The sequence below is a fragment of the Nomascus leucogenys genome, chromosome 1a, assembly GCF_006542625.1.
Source record: "Nomascus leucogenys isolate Asia chromosome 1a, Asia_NLE_v1, whole genome shotgun sequence".
Lineage (NCBI taxonomy): Eukaryota > Metazoa > Chordata > Mammalia > Primates > Hylobatidae > Nomascus > Nomascus leucogenys.
The window spans coordinates 37,188,366-37,214,551 of NC_044381.1; the positions used below are offsets into that span (position 1 = coordinate 37,188,366).

The window sequence follows — 26,186 nt, forward strand, 5'->3', positions numbered from 1 at the left end:
CCAGCTAATTTTTGTATTTTTAGTAAAGAGATGGAGTTTCTCCATGTTGGCAAGGCTAGTCTCGAACTCCTGACCTCAGGTGATCCGCCCGCCTCGGAATCCCAAAATGCTGGGATTACAGGCATGAACCACTGTGCCCGGCCTTGTTTTATTGGCTCAAATTGTTGAAACTTCAGGGGTGGAAAGGAAGTTCCCTTATTCCCTTCATCACCATGATTTGGTGATGCTGGTAGTGGGGGGCTGTGGGTCAGCGTGTATACTAGGATTCCATTTCTGTACAAAACTAACAATTTTTTGCTCCTGTATACAGAAGTACAGGCACATAGAAAATGTATTTTTGGAAGGCTTCCACTTTGTACTTTATATACAGTCTGTGTTTGATTATGCTGTAATGATTAAAAGATTTGTGATTTTTAAAATAGCATAAGCCTTAAAAAATAAATATAGCCTTTCAAAAATGTCAAAGACTAAATCTAGGATTACTTTCATCCAGGATTAAGACTGCAGGGGTAAAAATAAGGGGAAAGAATGGCCAACAAACACACGGAAAGGTTAACATCACTAATCATCAGGGAAATGCAAATCAAAACCACAACATAGAAACACCTCACACCCATTAACAGGTCTATTCTAAAAAACAAAAAACACCAGAAAGTACAAGCGTTGGTGATAATGTAGAGAAACTGGAACCCTTGTGCATAGCTGGTGAGAATGAATATGGCGCAGCTGCTGTGGAAACAGTATGATGGTCCCTCTCAAAGTTAAACATAGAATTACCATTTAATCCAGCAATTCCACTTCTAGAAAATACCCAAAATAATTAAAACCAGGACCTTGAACAGGTATTTGCACACCAATGTTCCTACCACCATTATTCACAATAGCCAAAAGATGGAAACAACCCAGATGTCCATCAAAAATGAATGGGTAAACAAAATGTGACATATACACACAATGGAACATTATTCAGCCTTAAAAAGGAATGATTTTGTGACACATGATACATGATACATGGATGAACCTTGAAGACATTATGCTAAATGAAATGAGCCAGACAAGAAAAGGACAAATATATGATTCCACTTATACGAAGTACCTAGAGGTTTCAAATTCATAGAAACTGAAAGGAGGGTGGTGGTTGCCAGGGGCCATGGGGAGGCAGGAATGGGGAGTTCTTGTCTAATGGTACAGAGTTTCGGTTTGGGAAGATGAAAAAGTTCTGGTGACCAGTGGTGGTGATGGTAGCACAACAACCAGGATATCCTTAATGCCACTGATCTGTGCACCTAAAAATGGTTAGGATGTTAAGTTTTATGTCATGTATATTTTTGTCAAAACTAAAAATTAAGGGGGAAACAAGAACACATCCTAATAGAGAAACTCAGGTGGCCTGAAGAGGCCCTGGACACTGGCTCCCACCTGCAGTGTTTGATGAACTCAATATTTGAGTAGCGGAGTTTGCCCAGACTCTCCTCCAAGTACTGCCGGAAGCTGCGCAGGGACACCTGGGTGACATCAACATAGCTAAGCAACTCCTGGTGCAGTGTGTTGCTGAGAATGACCAGCCTGTGGGAGAGAGAGGAGGAACAGGACAGTGATGGGTGACAACTCTGGGGGACAAGGGAGGGGCAGGTGGTGATGGTGATCAGTCTGGGGGACAAGGGAGGGGCCGGTCATGATAATGATCAGGCTGGGGACACAGGAGGGACAGGTGGTGACGGTGAGCATCCTGGGGACGTGGGAGGCACAGATGGTGATAGGTGACCTTCCTGGGGGCACAACGCTGATGGGTGACCAGTTTGGGGGGCATGAGAGGGGAGGGTGGTGACTTGGGCCTGAAAGGAGGACATCCTGGGAATCTATTTGGGCTCCACAAGCAGTGCCCAGCTGCCCAGCTTCTCTGGGTAGCAAAGGGGGCAGTAGAAGGCAGTTCAAAATTCCAGTGTCTGCAGGACACACTCTGGGTGTGCTGGATCAGAGCACATCAAATTGGTGAAAGAATCCCAGAAGATCCTACTGGATCTTTGTCCCTGCTCTAGTGGGCTGTGTCTGACCCCCAGCAAGGTGGCTTCTGCACCCATGATACCCCAAAAGAGTGCCCTGCGGGTGTCCTCTTTACAACCAAGTCCACCAGAAACAGCTGTCCCTCATGTGCCTGATGGCTGCGTAGACACTTGCCAGTCTTCTCCCTGTGACCTGCCTGAGGCCTCCATCTCATAACCCAAATGGCCTCTCTGGAGCCCCTTGCTCTGCCCTGAGCACACTCCTACACTGAGCTGGGCCAGTGCTCTTTCACTGATTGTGGAACTCAACCGTCTCCCATCTTTCTCCATTCAGGACTCCCCTGAGTTCATCTTCAATGATGCCTCCTGCAGGAAGCCCTGCCTGATTTTTCCTGAGGGGAAATGGTCTTCCCCACCACTGATATTTCATAGCATATGGTGTGCGCCCTTGCATGCTGCCTGTGTGTATTCCTTGCTCTCTGGCTGCTCGCTCCCTGCCCTCTCAAGCAATATTCCACACAGAGTTTGACTTGACTCTCTTGAAGAGTTTAACTCAAAAGAAGGCTCTGGAGGTGCCTTCTGCTTTTGTGTCTACAGGGAGGGCGGCTCCTTTGAAAGCAGCAGCCGAACTGGGATTCTAGAGCCACCTGGCTGGGGTGGAGACTCCCAGGACCCCTTACTTTTGGCTTCTGGTGGCATTCAAGAAGATGTGCTCCATGTCATAGATCTTGAGGCGGAAGTTTTTGCTCCTCACGTTTTGCTCTTCTTGGAACTGGCAGAACATCAGCCGCTCCTTCTTCAGCGTCTCGGTCACCCCAGCACAGTGGCTGTCCAACTGCTCTTGATGAAGCAAGAGCTCGGCTGAAAAAGGATTAAGAGAGCTGGGGCCCCTGGGACCCGACTCACCTCAGCACATTGCTTTCCTGGAACAAGGCCCGCCTGCTGTCTCTCTCAGGCCAGCTGCAGAACAAGAACGATTCAGGTCAAGGCCCCTTGTCCTGCCCCTGTTGCCTTCATCAGGGCTTGGGCTGGAGAGGAGGCCTGGCCATGAGCAGGGAGCTCCTGTTGGTGGAGACACCCTGCCTGGAGCAGAGGGAACAGAGCCAGGAAGATGGAGAGTCTGGGGAGCAGCTGAGTAGCAGGCAGGATGGGCAGGGGGTGTTGGGGAGGGCTGAGATCTAGGTGAGAGGGTCTTGTGGGTAACAGCGAGTACATCACCGAGCAGTCCGAGTTTGCTCCTTAACATCAGCAGATACTTATGTCCAGTGAGCCTGAATTCCAACTGTCTTCCAAGGTGGAGTGGGAAGAACAAGGACTGGGCTTCCAGGGCTCCATCATGGGCCTTTAAATGAGCAGAGAGTCCCTAGACCCCCCAACCCCGACCACCTCCCATCTGACCCCGCTATTGCCTGGAAGTGCTGTAGTCCCAGCTCTGCCAAAAATGAATGGTGAGATGCTGGGACTTCGCTTCTCTGGCCTTGTTTTCCACACTGTGTATTGGGTCAGGGAGCTTCTACTCAGTGCACGTAGAATCCTTTTTATTCCTCAGTGCATTTAGCACACACATTTTCCAGATGAGAACAATGAGGTTCCAAATGCCACACAAATTGCCTGAGACTGGGATTCAAGGCCAGTTGTCACCTCTATCCCTGCTCCAGGAATAGGAGTTTGCATGGGTTAGTGACGGGGCTCTCTGATAGCTCTAAAGGGCTTTGAAGGAGTTGGAGTATAATTTGGGTGAAAAACCAACAGAGGTCATTGAAGAATCCTAATGAAAACATGCTCCCCGGCCCCACATTAACAGAGCCCACATAGGTGTGAAATGCATGTATTTTTAAGTATGATAAATGATAAAGTAGAAATAATGGCTAACACTTTTGGAGGCTGTATCTTGTACCAGGTGCTCATGATTCCTTACTATACCATTTAAAAAGGGTTTATTACCACCTCCTTAACACCTCTATCAACCCCTTCTGCAGGTAAGAGAGGGGTCAGAGAGGTCAGGTAACCTGTACAGGGTCACACGGTCACAGGAGTTGAAACTGAGAGCTCTAATCCCTGAGCTATGAGCTTGCCTCTAGAACATCCACCATGCAGGTGTGTATCTGAAAGGTGTAAGAGCAGATCTGGGTTCCAAGAGCTAAAACAGTACAACACTTTTTGTTTTCAACTCTAATACCCTCTTGACAAAAAATGGAAATGAGAAAAAAATCTCACAGGAGGATTCTGAGTACTGCCTTTTTCTGCAAGCCTCGGAGGTGTGAACCCTCATGTACATCTTCCATGATGTGATAAGAACATGCTAAACATTGCATCATACAAACTGGGGCAGCTAATGAACATGGAGCCGCGGTGGAGCAGACGCTGAAGGAAGGGCTGGGGGCAGGGCAGACATTCCCAGGCAGCGTCTGTACCTGCCCTGACGTTGTGGATGTCTTTTTCAATCTGCTGGGCTCTTGGCTGGTGCAGATGCAGACGCAGCTCCAGTTCTGAATCCAGCTCATTGATTTTGGTGGCCACGATGACCCGGGTGTTGAGGGAACACTGGTCAAACCACTTCTCGAGGTGCTCGAAGAAGCCAGCTCGAAGTCTGAGGGAGAGACCAGCCAGGGTCAGCCCTGCCAGCAATCATGACCCATGAGAGGTCTTTCCACATGGACACCAAAAGTGCTTCCCCCTTTCACTCCTTCTTCTTCATTTCATTTCCCAGCTGCATTGCATTTCATTGTGTAAATGGACCATTACTCGTTTAACCATACCACTGCTGGAGGACATTACATATGTCAGATGTAGAAGTGTTTCTTTGGATAAATGACTTTGAACTGGAATTGCTAAATCAAAGGTTAAAATACATTTGTGGTTTTGGCAGATACGGCCAAACTGTTTTCCACTAGAAGGCAATTTTTTTCTTATCAGCAATGTTCCTGTTTCTCCACAGTCTCAGAGTGTATTGTCAGACATCTAAATTTGACAATTTTGTCATATTATGATTGAGACTGAGCATATTTTCATGTGTTTAAGATTATTTAGGCTGGGCACTGTGGCTCATGCCTATGATCCCAGCACTTTGGGAGACTGAAGCAGGAGGATTCTTGAACCTAGGAGTTTGAGAGCAGCCTGGGCAACATGGTGAGACCCCATCTCTACAAAATATTTTAAAAATTAGCTAGTCATGGTGACATGCGCCTATGGTCCCATCTACTCAGGAGGTTAAGGCTGCAGTGAGTCATGCCACTGAACTCCAGCCTGGGCGACAGAGTGAGACCTTGCCTCAAAAAAACCCAAGAGTATTTAATTTCTCTTTCTGTGTACTGTCCATGAATGTCTTTTGCCAATTTCTCTGTTGTGAATAGCTGTTCTTTTTTTACAAATCAATTTCTAGGAGCTCTTCATATACTAGGGACATGAAGGTCATTGACTTTGATGTGAGTTGCAAATGTTGCTTCTCAGCTTATCATTTCTTCCTTTTAAAAATGTATGGTACTTTTTTGGCCATGTATTGTTACGATGTCAGTTTCCAAAAACTGATCTATAGATTGAATGCAATAACAAGAAACAACATCGCAGCAGATGTCTTATGGAAACTTGAGCTAATTTTAAAAATTATGTAGAAATACAAAGAGCCAAGAATAATGGAGGGAGAAGACTAAAGGTGGAGGACTTACACTATCAGATATTAAGACTTAGTGTAAAGCTGTAGTAATAAAGCAGCGTGAAGTCATTGGATAGACACATAGAGAACTAGAAAAGACACGTTGCAGAGCAGTGGGGGAGAGGAGAGTCTCCTCATTAAGTGACCCAGGATCAACTGGTTATCTATATGGGAAAGAAGTGAATCTTGACCCCTATTTCACACCATAAACAAAAAATCAGTTCCAGGTAGATTTTAGATGTTAATATGGAAGTTGAAAACAATAACATTTTAAATATATAACATTGGAGAACATCTCCATGTCCTTGAGGGTAAGGCATAAAGTAAATTAACCCTAATTTAAAAATTGATGAATTGGACCTTATTAGAAATAAGAACTTCTGTTCATTAAAAGATATACCTTGAAAGAGAGTTTAAAAAGGCAAGTGCAGAGAGGGGATGAATATTTGCCATTTATTTATCTGACAAAGCCTTATATAGAATATATAATTTAATTTTTTTTGAGACGGAGTTTCACTCTGTCTCCCAGTCGGGAGTGCAGCAGCACTCTCTTGGTTCACTGTAACCTCTGCCTCCCGGGTTCAGGCGATTCTCCTGCCTCAGCCTCCTGAGTACCTGGAATTACAGGCACACACCACCATGCCTGGCTATAGAATATATAATTAATTCCCATAAATTAATTAAAAAAGACAGAAAATCGACCAGAAAAACAATAGGCAAAAGATTTTGCTAGGCATTTCCCAAAAAGATAACCAAATGGCCCAACGAGTATTTTAAAAGGTATACAATATCATACTCATCAGGAGAATACATATTAAAACCACAATGAAACACCACTATATCAGAACAGCTAAAATAAAAACCACTGACAATACCACTGACGTTGTGGAGCAATTGAAGTTCTCATATGCTGTTATAAACTGTAAAACTGTTAAAAACCACTTTTGAAAACTCCTTGGTAGTATCTTTTGGCTGTATCTCCTAAAGATGGATATGGACACACACATTCTGTGAATCAACAGTTCCACTCTTAGTTCTGTATGTAACAGAAATGTATACATATATTCACCAGAAGACTTGTACAAGAATGTTCAGAGCAACATTATTGGTATATCCCCAAACTGGAAAGACCAAATGTGTATCAGTAAAATGGATTAATAAAATGGATTATTTTTTTATAACAGGATACTATACAGAAACAAAAACTGAACTCTAGCCACATTCAATAATATATATTTCTCATAAACATAATAAAAAAGTTCTGTATGACTTAATTTATATAAAGTTAAAAAAATAAGCAAAATAAACTCGAAGTTATAACATTTGTTATCTTTGGGGAAGAGAGAGTGGTGACTTGGGATGGGTACACTGGAGGGTTGGTAATGGTTCTATTTCTTGTGGGCTTTGGGTATCAACTGTGTCATATTTGGGCAATTCATTGAGCTATACACTTATGATTTTCATACTTTTATGAACGCATATTATCCTTCAATATGCAAACCCAATCAGTTGGACAGATAATTTTTTTTCTGGTTAGTCATAAGGCCAGATAGCATAGTGGTTGGTGCAAGATTCTGGAGTTACAGGGTCTGTCTGGATTAATATCTTGGATCAAACTGCTTCATGTCCTGGAGATCTAGGCCAAATGACTAACTCTCTGAGCCTCAGTTTCTTCATCTGTAAAATGGAGTTAAGTAAGGTACCTCTCTCACAGTTGTTAAGGGGATTAAATACACTCAGTAAATAATAGCTCCTGTGACAGTCCTTGCTGACCTTTGTCCTATCTGCTATGGAGAGGGCAGATGATGGCCTCTGGTAGAGGAAGGAGAGGGATGATGTTTGAGTCAAGAGACATTTCCAAGGTGAGATGCTGCTGAGGTGTAGGAGAAAGAGCCCAAAGGCCTGATTGCACTCCTTTCATTCCTGGTCTCCAGCCTCCTGCCCATGTTACATATGGGAGGTGCATGAACCAGGAGATCTCCAGCTGACGAGCCCTCCTATGACATTTTAGAGGCAGGAGGACAAGAATGAGAATGCCATCCAAAAGGCAAACACAAATGTCCACATTTGATCCAAATTCAAACAAAAAGGCCCAGAAACTTGGAAGTCAGGGGAAGTAAATTCTCAGTGGTGGGATTATGGGTCATTTCTCTATTCTTCATTGTTCTTATATTTTCTGCAAAAATACTCTTTGGTAGTATCTTTTGGCCATGTCTTCTAGTGATGGACATGGATATACTCTACGAGTGGACAGTTCCATTCTTATATTTTGCACATATTGAGTACAAAATACCATACATGAGATATTTATATTTATGGTGTATATCTATAGAATTAAAATAGAAAAAGAAAAGAAGCCTGTGATCACAGATGTACCAGGAACTAGAACCCAAAAGTATCTGTCAGGGAAAACACTGTATCTTATGTCCAAGGCCCAAGCCAGCAGACAGCCTCCTGAGGTGGGTGCAGGCGGTCACTCTCACAGAAGATATCTATGACTGCAAATAATTCCTGGATTTTGCCATTTTTTATTGTGTTTCTCACCCCTACCTTCCTTCAGTTACCTACATTTTTTTCTTTATCCAACTGATACCAGCCCAATCCTTTTTTTTTTTTTTAAATATTTCACCTTGTTAACAAAACTCAGAACAACAGGATGAGAATAAAATAGTTTTTTACTCACTGTTTCTTAATTTCTAAAATTAGTCTCGATGGAATTGTCACTTGTTCTATGAACTTGGCACTGGAAGTGTCGTTGATGAACATGACTGAGAAGGTGGAATGGGACTTGCTGCAATGCTCTTCTTCTTCCAGGGGTACAAAGACAAAATAAGTGTTTCCACTGGAGACTGTGAAGGACTCCATGTCCTCATAGTATATCTCCTCTAGACCCTCTTCCTTGTCTTCTTCCTAAGCAGGCAACAACACTAAAGTTGACTTGATATCATCAAATGGACTTGGGAATGCCAACCACAGGTTCCTTGATATCAGAGGTTATAAACCAAATTTTGGGCCAAGATTGTGGGCCAAATCTTGCCTAGGTTTTTTCCCCCCACACACATAGTTCTTTAAAAATTAGGAAGTTATATACAAAAATCTGGGTTTCTAATTTCTCTTAAAACATCAGAAAATATGTCAATTCTGAGCCTGCATTCCCACACGGCATCTTTAGTTGGAGCTGAGTAATGTCTGCACAGTCTTCATCATTTGTCATTATTTTACACTTGGTCTCCAACCCTCTTTTCTATTACATACCTGTGGGCATTTGAGTTTGGGATTCCTGCTCAAAAAGAAGTCTAAGATACCAATTTTTCCACAGCAATATACAAAATGATTCTTCTGCAATTCTATCATTATGAAATTCAAGTTATTGTTCTGTGATTTTGAATGTGTTTTGAGGACAAGATTTATTTTATGAGAGTTACTTCCCTGCACTCAAAGGAGAGCTCTGTCTGCCAGCTTGGATATGGAGCTTTTAAGGATAGGAAAAGAGAAGAAATAGACCAAGGCGAAGCAAAAGAGTCTAAGTTGATATATTCAACAAAGAGGAATTGAGAAGGAGAGAGAAAGAAACAGGGAGGCATAAAGAAAGCCATGCAGTTGAAGAGTGACTTTAGAGTAGGTTGCAGGGATATGAGGAGAGGAAAATGAATTTTAGAAAGCATTGCTGTGGCTGGGTGCAGTGGCTTACACTGGTAATACCAGCACTTTGGGAGGCTGAGGTGGTGGATCATTTGAGGTCATGAGTTCGAGACCAGCCTGGGCAACATGGTGAAACCCTGTCTCTACTAAAAATACAAAAATTAGAGGTCTGTTCCAAGATGGTTGAATAAGATTGGGAGGCTGAGGCAGCAGATCATTTGAGGTCATGAGTTCGAGACCAGCCTGGGAAACATGGTGAAACCTTGTCTCTACTAAAAATACAAAAGTTAGAGGTCCATTCCAAGATGGCCAAATAGGAACAGCTCCAGTCTGCAGCTCCCAGCATGATCAATGCAGAAGACAGGTGATTTTTGCATTTCCAACTGAGGTACCTGGTTCACCTCATTGGGACTAGTTGGAAAGTGGGTGCAGCCCACGGAGGGCAAGCCGAAGCAGGGCGGGGCATTGCCTCACCCGGGAAGCGCAAGGGGTCGGGGGATTTCTCTTTCCTAGCCAAGGGAAGCCGTGACAGACTGTACCAGGAAAATCAGAACACTGCCACCTAAACACTGTGCTTTTCCAAAAGTCTTAGCAAATGGCACACCAGGAGATTATATCCTGCACCTGGCTCAGCAGGTCCAATGCCCATGGAGCCTTGCTCACTGCTAGTCTGATATCGAACTGTGAGGCAGCAAGCCTGGCTGGGGGAGGGGCATCCACCATTGTTGAGGATTGAGTAGGTAAACAAAGTGGCCAGGAAGCTTGAACTCGGTGGAGCCTACCTCAGCTCAACGAGGCCCACCTGCCTCTGTAGACGCCACCTCTGGGGACAGGGCATAGCTGAACAAAAGGCAGCAGAAACTTCTGCAGACTTAAACGTCTCTGTCTGATAGCTATGAAGAGAGCAGTGGTTTTCCCAGCACAGTGTTTGAGCTCCGAGAATGGACAGACCGCCTCCTCAAGTGGGTCCCTGACCCCCATGTAGCCTAACTTGGAGACACCTCCCAGTCGGGGCCGACTGACACCTCATACAGCCAGGTGCCCATCTAAGATGAAGCTTCCAGAAGAAGGATCAGGCAGCAATATTTGCTGTTCTGCAATATTTGCTGTTCTGCAATATTTGCTCTTCTACAGCCTCCGCTGGTGAAACCCACGCAAACAGCGTCTGGAGTGGACCTCCAGCAAACTCCAACAGACCTGCAGCTGAAGGACCTGACTATTAGAAGGAAAACTAACAGAAAGGAATAGCGTCAACATCAACAAAAAGGACATCCACACCAAAACCCCATCTGTAGGTCACCATTATCAAAGACCAAAGGTAGATAAAAACCACAAAGATGGGAAGAAACCAGAGCAGAAAAGCTGAAAATTCTAAAAACCAGAGCACCCCTTCTCCAAAGGATCACAGCTCCTTGCCAGCAACAGAACAAAGCAGGATGGAGAGTGACTTTGACGAGTTGACAGAAGTAGGCTTCAGAAAGTTGGTAATAACAAAATTCTCCGAGCTAAAGGAGGATGTTCGAACCTAACACAAAGAAGCTAAAAACCTTGAAAAAAGATTAGACGAATGGCTAACTAGAATAAACAGTGTAGAGAAGATCTTAAATGACCTGGTGGAGCTGAAAACCATTGCACGAGAACTACATGACGCATGCACAAGCTTCGGTAGCCAATTCAATCAAGTGGAAGAAAGGGTATCAGTGATTGAAGATCAAATTAATGAAATGAAGCAAGAAGAGAAGTTTAGAGAAAAAAGAGTAAAAAGAAACAAACAAAGCCTCCAAGAAATATGGGACTATGTGAAAAGACCAAATCAATGTTTGACTGGTGTACCTGAAAGTGACGGGGAGCATGGAACCAAGCTGGAAAACACTCTTCAGGATATTATCCAGGAGAACTTCCCCAACCTAGCAAGACGGGCCAAGATTCAAATTCAGGAAATACAGAGAACACCACAAAGATACTCCTCGAGAAGAACAACCCCAAGACATATAATTGTCAGATGCACCAAGTTTGAAATGAAGGAAAAAATGCTAAGAGCAGCCAGAGAGAAAGGTCGGGTTACCCACAACGGGAAGCCCATCAGACTAACAGTGGATCTCTCAGCAGAAACCCTGCAAGCCAGAAGAGAGTGGGGGCCAATATTCAACATTCTTGAAGAAAAGAATTTTCAACCCAGAATTTCATATCCAGCCAAACTAAGCTTCATAAGTGAAGGAGAAATAAAATTCTTTACAGACAAGCAAATGCTGAGAGATTTTGTCACTACCAGGCCTGCCTTATAAGAGCTCCTGAAGGAAGCACTAAAATGGAAAGGAACAACCGGTACCAGCCACTGCAAAAACATGCCAAATTGTAAAGACCATCAATGCTAGGAAGAAACTGCATCAACTAATGGGCAAAATAACCAGCTAACATCATAATGACAGGATCAAATTCACACATAACAATATTAACCTTAAATGTAAATGGGCTAAACGCTCCAATTAAAAGACACAGACTGGCAAATTGGATAAAGAGTCAAGACCCATCAGTGTGCTGTATTCAGGAGACCCATCTCATGTGCAGAGACACACATAGGCTCAAAATAAAGGGATGGAGGAAGACTTCCAAGCAAATGGAAAGAAAAAAAAAAAAGCAGGGGTTGCAATCCTAGTCTCTGATAAAACAGACTTTAAACCAACAAAGATCAAAAGAGACAAAGAAAGCCATTACATAATGGTAAAGGGATCAATTCAACAAGAAGAGCTAACTGTCATAAATATATATGCACCCAATACAGGAGCACCTAGATTCATAAAGCAAGTCCTGAGAGACCTACAAAGAGACTTAGACTCCCACACAATAATAATGGGAGACTGTAACACCCCACTGTCAATATTAGACAGATCAACAAGACAGAAGGTTAACAAGGATATCCAGGACTTGAACTCAGCTCTGCACCAAGCAGACCACAGAACTCTCCACCCCAAATCAACAGAATATACATTCTTCTCAGCACCACATCGCACTTATTCCAAAATTGACCACATAGTTGGAAGTAAAGCACTTCTCAGCAAATGTAACAGAACAGAAATCACAGCAAACTGTCTCTCAGACCACAGTGCAATCAAATTAGAACTCAGCATTAAGAAACTCACTTAAAACCGCACAACTCCATGGAAATGGAACAACCTGCTCCTGAATGACTACCAGGTAAATAACGAAATGAAGGCAGAAATAAAAATGTTCTTTGAAACCAATGAGAACAAAGACACAACATACCAGAATCTCTGGGACACATTTAAAGCAGTGTGTAGAGGGAAATTTATAGCACTAAATGCCCACAAGAGAAAGCATGAAAGATCTAAAATTGACACCCTAACATCACAATTAAAAGAACTAGAGAAGCAAGAGCAAAGAAGTTCAAAAGCTAGCAGAAGGCAAGAAATAGCTAAGATCAGAGCAGAACTGAAGGAGATAGAGACACAAAAAACCCTTCAAAAAATCAATGCATCCAGGAGCTGGTTTTTTGAAAAGATCAACAAAATTGACAGACCTCTAGCAAGCCTAATAAAGAAGAAAAGAGAGAAGAATCAAATAGACGCAATAAAAAATGATAAAGGGGATATCACCACCAATCCCACAGAAATACAAACTACCATCAGAGAATACTATAGACACCGCTATGCAAATAAACTAGAAAAACTAGAAGAAATTGATAAATTCCTGGACACATACTCCCTTCCAAGACTAAACCAGGAAGAAGTTGAATCTCTGAATTGACCAATAACAGGCTCTGAAATTGAGGCAATAATTAATAGCTTACCAACCAAAAAAAGTCCAGGACCAGATGGATTCACAGCCGCATTCTACCAGAGGTACAAAGAGGAGCTAGTACCATTCCTTCTGAAACTATTCCGATCAATAGAAAAAGAGGGAATCCTCCCTAACTCATTTTATGAGGCCAGCATCATCCTGATACCAAAGCCTGGCAGAGACACAACAAAAAAAGAGAATTTTAGACCAATATCCCTGATGAACATCGATGCAAAAATCCTCAATAAAATACTGGCAAACCGAATCCAGCAGCACATCAAAAAGCTTATCCACCAAGATCAAGTGGGCTTCATCCCTGGGATGCAAGGCTGGTTCAACATACGCAAATCAATAAACGTAATCCATCACATAAACAGAACCAAAGACAAAAACCACATGATTATCTCAATAGATGCAGAAAAGTCCTTTGACAAAATTCAACAGCCTTCATGCTAAAAACTCTCAATAAACTAGGTATTGATGGAATGTATCTCAAAATAATAAGAGCTATTTATGACAGACCCACAGCCAGTATCATACTGAATGGGCAAAAACTGGAAGCATTCCCTTTGAAAACTGGCACAAGACAAGGATGCCCTCTCTCACCACTCCTATTCAACATAGTGTTGGAAGTTCTGGCCAGGGCAACCAGGCAAGAGAAAGAAATAAAGGGTATTCAATTAGGAAAATAGGAAGTCAAATTGTCCCTGTTTGCAGATGACATAATTGTATATTTAGAAAACCCCATTGTCTCAGTCCAAAATCTCCTTAAGCTGACAAGCAACTTCAGCAAAGTCTCAGGATACAAAATCAATGTGCAAAAATCACAAGCATTCTTATACACCAATAACAAACAGAGAGCCAAATCATGACTGAATTCCCATTCACAATTGCTACAAAGAGAATAAAATACCTAGGAATCTAACTTACAAGGGATGTGAAGGACCTCTACAAGGAGAACTACAAACCACTGCTCAAAGAAATAAAAGAGGACACAAACAAATGGAAGAACATTCCATCCTCATGGATACGAAGAATCAATATCGTGAAAATAGCCATACTGCCCAAGGTAATTTATAGATTCAATGCCGTCCCCATCAAGCTACCAATGACTTTCTTCACAGAATTGGAAAAAACTACTTTAAAGTTTATATGGAACCTAAAAAGAGCCTGCATTGCCAAGACAATCCTAAGCAAAAAGAACAAAGCTGGAGGCATCACCCTACCTGACTTCAAACTATACTACAAGTCTACAGTAACCGAAACAGCATGGTACTGGTACCAAAACAGAGATACAGACCAATGGAACAGAACAGAGGCCTCAGAAATAATACCACGCATCTACAACCATCTGATCTTCAACAAACCTGACAAAAACAAGCAATGGGGAAAGGATCTCCTCTTCAGTAAATGATGCTGAGAAAACTGGCTAGTCATATGTAGAAAGCTGAAACTGGATCCCTTCCTTACACCTTATACAAAAATTAATTCAAGATGTATTAAAGACTTAAATGTTAGACCTAAAACCATAAAAACCCTAAAGAAAACCTAGGCAATACCATTCAGGACATAGGCATGGGCAAGGACTTCATGACTGAAACACCAAAAGCAATGGCAACAAAAGCCAAAATTGACAAATGGGATCTAATCAAACTAAAGAGCTTCTGCACAGCAAAAGAAACAGGTAACCTACAGAATGGGAGAAAATTTTTGCAATCTACCCATCTGACAAAGGGCTAACATCCAGAATCTACAAAGAACTTAAACAAATTTACAAGAAAAAAATCAAACAACCCCATTAAAAAGTGGGCAAAGGATATGAACAGACACTTCTCAAAAGAAGACATTTATGCCGCCAACAGACACATGAAAAAACGCTCATCATCACTGGTCATCAGAAAAATGCAAATCAAAACCACAAAGGATACCATCTCACACCAGTTAGAATGGCGATCATTAAAAAGTCAGGAAACAACAGGTGCTGGAGAGGATGTGGAGAAATAACACTTTTACACTGTTGGTGAGAGTGTAAACTAGTTCAACCACTGTGGAAGACAGTATGGTGATTCCTCAAGGATCTAGAACTAGAAATGCCATTTGACCCACTGATCCCATTACTGAGTATATACTCAAAGGATTATAAATCATGCTACTATAAAGACACATGCACAGGTATGTTTATTGTGGCACTATTCACAATAGCAAAGACTTGAAACCAACCCAAATGTCCATCAATGATAGACTGGATTAAGAAAATGTGGCACATATACACCATGGAATATTATGCAGCCATAAAAAAGATGGGTTCATGTCCTTTGTAGCAACATGGATGAAGCTGGAAACCATCATTCTGAGCAAACTATTGCAAGGACAGAAAAACAAACACCGTTATGTTCTCACTCATAGGTGGGAATTAAACAATGAGAATACTTGGACACAGGGTAGGGAACATCACACACCAGGGCCTGTTGTGGGGTGGAGGAATGGGGGAGGAATAGCACTAGGAGAAATACCTGTTGTAAATGACGAGTTGATGGGTGCAGCAAACCAACATGGCACATGTATACATATGTAACAAACCTGCACATTGTGCACATGTGCCCTAGAACTTAAAGTATTAAAAAAAAGTTTTAAAATAAAAAAAGAAATGGGAAAGAGTTTTTAATAGCGCAAAAGAAGGAAGAAAGCTAACATGGAAAGTCTTACTTTCAAAAAATAAAACAGGCTGGGGGTAAAAATGTGAGGGATTGGTAATTTCAATACAATACTACATAAGCTGAGATTTAATTTAAAGAAATGTACCTGCTATTGTATCCAGAACAGTACTAGACATGAGAGAAATGTTTAAAATATGGACCTACTCTTCAAGATATATAATCTCTCTGAGAGAAGTGTGCATTCATGGATAACCATTCAAAGTAAGCTGCTAAGACAACAGAGAGTTGCTTTGGAGGTGTACACAATTCTACCCTTTGAAACTTTCTTGGTGGCATTGCTAAAGATGAAAGTCTAACGAGTCGACTATGTTTGGCCCTATGATTTTGTTCCTTATGTTACCATATTCTCAATGAAAACTATGAATAATGTAAACTATAATTTTCTGTTTCCCTATGACTCGACATTTCATTAGTGGGAAAAATAGCCTATATAGGAAAACAGGAAACATTAGCAAAAATGCAACTTAATATTATAAGGACATACATAGCCCTAAAGGGACATGTAGCAGAGCATAAAGGTGTATGTACTGGAAGGCCAGCACAGTAGCATTGGTTTGAGAAGGCAGTTAGCTTAGTGATGAAGAAGAATATGGATCCTGGAGTCAGGCTACCAGGGTTTGGAACTTGGCTTTGGCAAAGAAAAGTTGTTTAGCTTTGATAACTCTCAGATTTGTCGTCTACACAATGAGGATAAATGTAGTATCAACCTTACAGATTGGTCATGCAGATTAAATCATGTAATCTATGTAAAGTCCACAAAATGCCAGGCACATGACAAACACTCCTTAAAATACTGGCTATTGCTAATAACAACTCTCTAGGGCTAAGTGGTATAATATAAAGAGAAAAGAGTCCCAGCTTTTCCATTAGTAGCTGAGTGAGTTTGTGAAGTCCCTTATCTCTAGGATAGGAGCATTGTTTTGCATGCTTCTAAAAAGAGAATAATTAATAATATTTGCCTCACAGTGAAAATTTTACTGGGAAACAGAATAAGAACATGTATGCAAAAATACTTTTTGATAAGTAAAGTGTTAAACATATATGGGTTATTATTTCACTTAACAATTCCCTTGTTCCCCCTTTAAAGAAAAAAAAATACAAAAATTAGCCGGGTATAGTAGTGCATGTCTGTAGTTCCAGCTACTTGGGAGGCTGAGGCAGGAGAATCACTTGAACCTGGGAGGCAGAGGTTGCAGTAAGCTGAGATCATGCCTCTGCACTCCAGCCTGAGTGACAGAGTGAGACTCCATCTCAAAAATAAAAATTAAAAATGTTTTAAAAATAAAAATCATTACTCTGAGTAAAGAATTGGATCACTGTTAGCAAAAATAAAAAAGTATTAATACATTATCACTCACCCCACAGAAATACAAAAAAAAAAAAACTCCAACACCCATCAGACTACTATGAACACCTCTATGCACACAAACTAGAAAATCTAGAAGAAATGGATAAATTCATGAACACATACCCCTCCCAAGACTGAACCAGGAAGAAACTGAATCCCTGAACAGACTAATAATGAGCTCCAAAATTGAATCAATAATAAATAGCCTACCAACCAAAAAACAAAAACAGAAACAAAAACCCAAACCCAGGACCAAATGGATTCACAGCCAAATTTTACCACATGTACAAAGAGCTGGTATCATTTCTGCTGAAACTATTCCAAAAAATTGAGGAGTACGGGCTCCTCCCCAGCTCATTCTGTGAAGCCAGAAACATGCTGATGCCAAAACCTGGCAGAAACACAACAAACAGAGAAAATTTCAGGCCAATATCCTTGATTAACATTGATGCAAAAAATCCTTAACAAAATACTAGCAAGCTGAATCCAACAGTACATCAAAAAGCTAATTCACCATGATTGAGTAGGCTTTATCCCTGGGATGCAAGGTTGGTTCAACATATGCAAATCAATAAATGTGATTCATCACATAGACAGAACTAAAAACAAAAAACACATGATTATCTCAATAGACACAGAAGAGACTTTTGATAAAATTGAACACCCCTTCATGTTAAAAATCCTCAACAAACTAGGCATTGAAAGAACATACTTCAAAATAGTAAGAGCCATCTATAACAAACCCAGAGCCAACATCATACTGATTGGGCAAAAGATGGAAGCATTCCCCTTGAAAACCAGCACAAGACAAGGAGGCCATCTTGCACCACTCCTATTCAACTAGTATTGGAAGCCCTGGACAGAGTAATCAGGCAGGATAAAGAAATAATAGGCATCCAAATAGGAAGAGAGGAAGTCAAACTATCCTGTTTGCAGATGAAATTCTATAGCTAGAAAACCCCATGGTCTCTTCCCCAGAGCCCCTTGGTCTGATACACAACTTCAGCAAAGTTTCAGAGTACAAAAGCAACATACAAAAATCAGCAACACACCAACAACATCTAAGCCGAGAGCCAAATCAGGAATGCAATCCCATTCACAATCACCACAGAAAGAATAAAATACCTAGGAATACAGCTAACCAGGAGGTAAAAGGTCTCTACAATGAGAATTACAAAACACTGCTCAAAGAAATCAGAGATGACCAAACAAATGAAAAACCATAAACATCCCATGTTCATGGATAGGAAGAGCCAATATCTTTAAAATGGCCATACTGCTCAAAGCAATTTATGGATTCGATGCTATTCCTATCAAACTACTAATGACATTCTTCACAGAATCAGAAAAACTATTTTAAAATTTATGCGCAACAAAAAAAGAGCATGAATAGCAAAGGCAATCCTAAGTAAAAAGAGCACAGCTGGAGGTATCATGTTACCTGACTTCAAACTATACTACAGGTCTACAGTAATCAAAACAGCATGATACAAGTACAAAAACAGACACACAGACCAATGGAATAGAATGCCTCACACCGAAACCATCTGATCTTCAACAAAGCTGACAAAAACAAGCAGTGAGGAAAGGACTACCCATTTAATAAATGGTGCTGGGTAGTCATATGCAGAAGATTGAAACTGGACCCCTACATTATACCACATACAAAAATCAACTGAAGATGGATTAAATACTTGAATGTAAAGCCTAAAACTATAAAAACCCTGGATGATAAAATAAGAAATACCATTCTAGACATAGGACTTGGCAAAGATTTCATGATGAAGATTCCAAAAGCAATTGTGACAAAAACACAAATTGACAAATGGACCTAATTAAACTAAAGAGCTTCTGCACAGCAAAAGAAACTATCAACAGAGTAAACAGACAACCTACAGAATGGGAGAAAATAATTGCAAACTATGCATCTCACAAAGGTCTAATATCCAGAATCTATAAAGAATTTAAATTAATAAGCAAAAACCAAACAACCCTATACAAAAGTGGGCAAAGGACACAGACACTTTTCAAAAGTAGACATACATGTGGCCGACCAGTATATGAAAACGTGCTCAACATCACTAATCATTAGAGAAATGCAAATCAAAACCACAATGAGATACCATCTCATAACAGTCAGAATGAATATTATTAAAAAGTCAAAAAACAACAGATGCTGGCAAGATTGCAGAGAAAAGGGTATGCTTATTCACTGCTGGTGGGAGTGCATTCCAGTGTGGCAATTTCTCAAATAACTTAAAACAGAACTACCTTTTGACCCCACAGTCCCATTATTGGGTATATACCCAAAGGAATGTAAATCATTCTACCATAAAGACACATGCATGCATATATATTTATTGCAGCACTATTCACAATAGCTAAGACATGGAATCAACCTAAACGCCCATTGACAGTAGGACTGGATAAATAAAATGTGGTACATATAAACCATGGGATACTATGCAACCATAAAAAGAATGAGATCATGTCCTTTGCAGCAACATGGATGGAGCTGGAGGCCATTATCCTAAGCAAACTAACAAAGGAACAGAAAACCAAATACTGCATGTTCTCACTTTTAAGTGGGAGCTAAACAAAGAACACATGGGCACTAGAAGGTGAACAGCAGATACTGGGAACTATTTGAGGGTAAAGGGTGGGAGCAGGGAGAGGGTCAGAAAAAAAAACTATTGGGTACTATGCTTATTACTCCACTGACAAAATTATCTGTAAATCAAACCCCCATGATACATAGTTTACCTAAATAGCAAACTTGCACATGTACCCCTGAACCTAAAATAAAAATTTTTTAAAGTATGAATAGTATGAATATTTTTGTAATTCTCTTTCTGCACCTCTGTGGAGACTGGGCCACTGAAGACCCCAGCCTACACTAGGGATAAACACAAAATGAGCACAGCAAACTTTCTCTATGCCCAAGAATGAATCAGTTGCTGGCTTACCTCACCCACAGATAAACTCTCTTGCTCTTCCTGTGCCTCCTTCTCCTCCTTCTCTTCTTCCACCTTCTCCTCCTCCTCCTCCTCTTCCTCCTTCTCATCTTCCTCCTCTGACTCCTCCTTCTTTTCTCCTTGACCCTTCACATTCTCCTCATTCAGGGATGGGTTTAAGGAGCTCTCTCTTTCAACCTGCATTTCTTCCAATCCCTGAATAGAGCCCTCTTTGGACTCATCAATCTTAGCATGCAGTGGGGATTTTTTCTGTTGCCCCAGCACCTCTTCAGTTATGAAGGACTCCATTTCTTGATCGTTTTCTTCTTCCACCACTTCTACTGACCTGGCAGCACTTGTCCCACTACTTATGCTTTCCTCACTTCTGCTCATGTCCTCTTTAGACCCTTGCTTCTTCCTCAGTTTTCTCATTCTCTTCTGGGAGGGTTTTTTATGTGCTTCTGTTGATGATAAACACCAAAGCACAAGGAGAGACAATTTACTGATGCTGCCTGGATTGGGCCTCCCAACCCACAAACGCATAAGAGTGAAGTCTGGGAGAATAAAACTTGAATTGAAAAAGTGTTACCTGGTTGCCTGAATTTGAAAATGACTTCTCCAGCCAAGTTCTACAAGGAAAAACCACGAGTCACTGAAGGACCTGCACTGTCTTTCTTCAGAGTGCCCCCCCACTTTTTTTTTGAGAGGAGTCTGGCTCTGTCTCCCAGGCTGGAGTGCAGTGGCGTGGTCTCGGCTCACTGCAAGCTCTGCCTCCTGGGGTCACACCATTCTCCTGCCTCAGCCTCCCGCGTAGCTGGGACTACAGGTGCCCGCCACCATGCCTGGCTAATTTTTTGTATTTTTAGTAGAGATGGGGTTTCACCGTGTTAACCAGGATAGTCTCCATCTCCTGACCTCGTGATCTGCCTGCCTCGGCCTCCCAAAGTGCTGGGATTACAGGCGTGAGCCACCACACCCAGCCCGGAGTGTCACTTTTAAGTAGAAGGACCCATCCCTCCCCTTTAATATCTGATGCAGGCCTTAACCAACTTAGTTCCCTGGGGTAATTGGGTTGTTCTCAATCCTGGGAACTAGTTTTTCTTAATTCCAAGAAGGCTAGCAAACCGTTATAGCACACAATGGGTAATCATGGAATTAAAGTTCATTATGATATATTTTTTGGCAGTGATCTGGAGCAAAGGGCAAGAAAAATATAAACGGAGGGATGCAAACAAAGGGCAGAAATCTGCTGCATTCTGTGCTAGATGGAACAGACACAATGGGCATGATTTACATGATCCTGAGAGCCCCCTTGTAAACCCTGCAAATTTCCTGTTTCACAGGCTTTGGGTGAGGTTTTGGATATTCTGTGTTGTGGATAACAGTGCAGGCTGTGGAATTTGCAGGTCTGGATTTAATTCCCAGCTCCTGACAAGCTAAGTGATCTTGGGCAAGTTCTCTACACCCTATGGGGCTTAGCGTTATCTTCCATGAAATGGAGATCATAATAGTGCCTATACCTTGAACCCAGGTGACCCAAATGATCTCAAAGGGCAGGCAATGAGCTCGCCATCCTATAGCTTGAGCTTCCCCCTCAACCTAGGTGGCACAGGGAGCAGCTATTAGCAATCTAAACAGGAATCTCTTCTGGGAGGAGAGATGCTCAGGGAAGGAGCCAGATGTCCTGTATATGTGGGAAACCTTTGGCCAGGTTCAGTGCCAACCACAAGCATTTCCATTCAGGCCAAGCAGGACTATGGGTGGTGTGCAGGAAAAGAGCCAAACTCTGGGGGATTCAAACCATGGAATCCCAGGTACTCATGCATTTACTCAGAGAGCATTTATTTTGTCTAAATTATGTGAAAGACCCTTGTGCTAATGACAATCAAAATTGAATAAAAATTAAGGCATACTTGCCCTTTAAGAAATACATTATAGTTGGTTGCTCCAGACTCCTGTATTTGACAGCAACCAAGCACAAAAAAGTTCAGAGCTCTGAGAGGTGGCAGGGGCTGAGCAAGTTGAGATGAGGGGTCAGGCTGAATGAGTGGGAGCCTTTCTCTTGGTAGTGAACTGGAGGTATGGGTGGGTTTGGGATATGTGGAGACAGAGGGAGCATGATGAGGAAGGGCAGCAGGCAGGGGGCACATGCCAGAAGAGGGATGAGTCTGCTGGACCAGGGGGAGTCAAGGTGGGAAGCAGAGAGAGTGGGGTCTTTGTGGTTATCTAGGGACTGTAAGTTGGATTTGGTGGGGGCTGCACAGTTGGGGAGGGATTTTGCAGGAGAATAGGTGGGCTAAAGCTATATTTTAGAATTATGTGGCAGTGGTAGGTATGATAAATGGAATTCCAAGAGCCATATAAATTAAACTTTTCATTATAAGTCCATTCAGGCTTGAGCCCTGAATTCTGAACCCTTCAGCCTCTTTTATACTGAGAAAGAGATGGTCTCTTTAGAGACACTTTCAGCTTCTTTCTTCTTGCATTGATTCGAACTCTGCAGGGTTAGGGATGGCTTTCAAAGTCTAGGCAGATCATAACAAGAAGTCAGCCTCTCCCTTAGCTTCTTCATGAGTGGCTGGGTATATCATCGCCCTTTCCATACCTGTTCAAAGATTTCACGCACAAAGAAGTATTGGCTGAGGGTGGAGCTGTAGGAGTTGAGTTCTTTCAGCATGATCGCTGGGTACTCCATCACTTCCTTTGTCAGGAGGGTGTGAAAACATTCATACCTGGGAGGTAGGTAGGTAAGACAGGAGACCCCAGCTAGAAACTGCACCCCTGACCCCAAGGAAATGAGCTGCAATCTGGCACACAGCTCTGTGTAGAGCTGCTGTGTGGCTGCTCTTTTATAGCAACATTCCTTGGCTATGCTATTTTTCTGATCATACAAGAAATACATACTTTTTCTAGAAAGTTTGGAAAACACACACAAGAGACTTTTCTGCTTGTAACATGAGCTCCCTTTCCCTGTCCAGGGTCCTAACCCTGTCTTTGGTCTTAACACTGTCCTTGAACTTGACGGTACCTACATTATTCCAACAAACTCCCAAATGCCCCGAGGTCCAGACTTCTGTTTCTCAGATAAGTAGACCAAGGCTCATAGGGTTACTTACTTGCCTAAAGTCATCAGAATTGTCTTCTGAATCTAAGTACTGCAATCAATTGGCAGTGTCATTCCATTTCTGTGAACAGTCCTTACAGAATCAGCTGTACAAAGTCACAAAGATGCAAGAAAGTTCACAGAGAACTGCTTGTCATATTGAGAAATTAGAACCAACAGAAAACAGCTAATCAATTGAGGGATTGCTAAACCATTATGAAGTATCTACATTAATGAATGCTACATGGCATTTAAAAATGGAAGTATATCTGTAGTTATGGAACAATTTGCACAGTATAATCCAACCTTTATTTTAAAAACACTATATATGTGTACATATTCATATATATAAATGTATATGCCCATAAAAAAGGAAAAGTGGGCAGGAATGAGGGAAAAAAATCTCTATATGTTTGCAGTGGTTAACTTCTTTTTCCCCCTTTAACAAGAATGTACATGTTTAAGTTTTTTTTTGGTTTTTGAGACAGAGTCTCGCTCTGTCACCCAGGCTGAAGTGCAATGGCATGATCTCCTCTCACTGCAACCTCCGTCTCCTGGGTTCAAGGGATTCTCCTGCCTCAGCCTCCTGAGTAGCTGGGATTACAAGAACCTGCCACCACGCCTGGCTAATTCTTGTATTTTTAGTAGAGGTGGGGTTTCACCATGTTGGCCAGACTGTTCTTAAACTCTTGTCCTCAGGTGATCCACCCACATGTTTAAATTTTTAAAAGAAGCCCCCATGCTCTTGAACTTAAGCCACACTGCTTTGAAACCTCCCTCCACAAACTAAAAAATTCTCCCTGGAAGCTTCTTTGTTGGCTGAGAGCAGAGCTGCAGAGGGCCACATGCTCTCTAAAGTGAGAGGCACAATTTTCATCTTAAGCTGGCAAGCTCCTGGGCTCTTGGGCAGGCTGCCCTTGACCTTGAAGATGAATTTCTGACCATCCCTTCCTGCCTTTTGGAGTCTGGTTGGCCTACCTGGATTTCATGTTCTTCAGATAATCTTTGACCTTTTCCAAGTGAAACGCCAGTGTTTCTTTGTCACTTTGCTGCCTCAGTTGGTCCAAGAGCCTATCGAGGTGGGCCTCCTGCACCTGGAAGCCACCCCCAAAACAAGAGGAAGCAGATGTGACCTTCAGTGCTCACAGAGTGTAAGTGACCTGCAGGGACCCTGCTGCTGGAACTGAGGCCCAGGTGCCTCAGCAGATCCAGGACTTCCTTTCTACAAATGGGGTACCCAATCTGCCACCACCCTCCCTCTCTCCACTATAGCCCTCCAGACTTTTCTCTGCCTGCAGTGTTCTTCTCTGCCCACATCATACCCCTGGGGAACCAGCTCAGATGGGACCCCCTGGAGACAGGGCCCTCACACCCGCCCACCTGGTCAGGCCTGCACTACACCTGCTCCTCGCTCTCCTTCTCACCACTCATGCTTGAAATCAGAAGCTGAGTTTGTCCCCCCACCTCCTGGACTGTGTGAGAGCAGGCAAGGCAGGGGCCAGCTGACCTCCTGTGCAGGCAGGAGATTGCCCCAGTTATGGCGCTTTGAAATGATTCCCAACACGTGCACAGTTTGCTACGTGAATGACACGTTTGTCTGTAATAAGAACTTGGAGTGTCTTCCCCTTTTTCTTTCAGAATGTGATGTCTTATCAGACCCCATATATGAGAACTGGGAGCTATTCCCCCCACTCACCTTGGGAATGTGATGTCACCCTTATCAGCCCCCCATATGTGAGTTACTGACCTTAACTACTGGACTTCAAAATACTCAAGAGTTTGACACTTCGAGAGCTTAGGCTGAGGCAGGTTTCACTCTGTCAGTGGCTTCTTTTAATGAGAGAGAGCTCAGGCTGTGACAGGCACTGGGGCTATGAAGCCATGCCACCAGCACTGGCACTACCCTCTGGCTTCCAGGGACCTATGAGCCATCACAGATATCCACTGTGTTAGCTTGCAAAGTTTCTCTTGAGAAACCGCACGCAGAAAGGCATACCTGAAGCTTTTATTAGATTTCCCATGGAAGCCTGCATCCATCCTTAATGAACAACTAAACTTTAATAGCTTTGCAGCTCACAACATGCCTAATATACCTTGTCTACTCCCTGTGGATGCATTCCTTTTGAGGTTGGTTCATGTTATTCTCCCCCTCTTTAAGCATTGTGAACCTACAAAAAAATTCTCTTTCAATGGCAATAAAGTGTGTGATTCATGATACTATCCTTTAATCGTCTCCTTACTTGAACCATCTGTCTGTCTCTCATGCACGCTCTTAGAGACACATTTGGTTCCAGGAGATTTCTGCTACTCCCATCTGATCCCATGACCAACGTGAGCCTCAATGTCCCCATCTGCACAAATTTCATAGCTTAAGGTTCTCCATTTGGGTCAAGGATCTGTTTGAGTTCATTGCTGTTTGTGGTGTGAAACATGGAACCCCGGGTGTGGGCCTCACCTGGCTCTCCAGGCTGTGCTTCTGCCGGTGCTGCTCCATCCTCTTCTCCAGCTCCAGCTCCTGCACCAACAGCTCACTCTGGTGTGCCTCCCACAGATGTACCGCCTCCTGGAAATACCTGAAGAGGTTCGAACTCTGCCACTCTGTCTGATCTGCCAGAGTCTCGAAGGATTTCTGCAGTGGAAAAGCCCAGAGAGGGGACTTAAGGGCTGACAGTCCCAGCGCCAGGAAGAGGGCCCACCTGTGGGACCCCCGTCTCTAACGACTGAACAGTATTGCCCAGACACCATCCCTCAAGGTCAACTTCTAGGCCACACCTGTGCTCTTGGTCCTCCCTCCCTAGGCAGCGCTTCAGGTCTGCCCAAGGCCCTGCCCTTGGTCTTGCTGACCCTCAAATCCCATCTCTAGACATATCCTATGCTCCACAAAAGTCTCTGACAGGAAGAAGATGGAGTTTGGGCCATTCCTAAAAACCAGGCTGGGCACTCAGGAGGCCACAGCAACGCTGGCCTGG

At 42.6% G+C, this 26,186-nt stretch overlaps 1 protein-coding gene across 1 annotated transcript in view; it reads right to left on the reverse strand.

Annotated features, from left to right (window-relative positions):
* CCDC180 (coiled-coil domain containing 180) overlaps positions 1–26,186 on the reverse strand; it is a 68,241-nt gene that overhangs the window by 24,910 nt on the left and 17,145 nt on the right. The window contains 9 exon segments of the mRNA XM_030813925.1: positions 1,420–1,566; positions 2,684–2,864; positions 4,418–4,593; positions 8,339–8,565; positions 20,127–20,575; positions 20,704–20,743; positions 22,720–22,846; positions 24,196–24,311; positions 25,673–25,846. Of these exon segments, the coding sequence (XP_030669785.1) occupies positions 1,420–1,566; positions 2,684–2,864; positions 4,418–4,593; positions 8,339–8,565; positions 20,127–20,575; positions 20,704–20,743; positions 22,720–22,846; positions 24,196–24,311; positions 25,673–25,846 (1,637 nt within the window).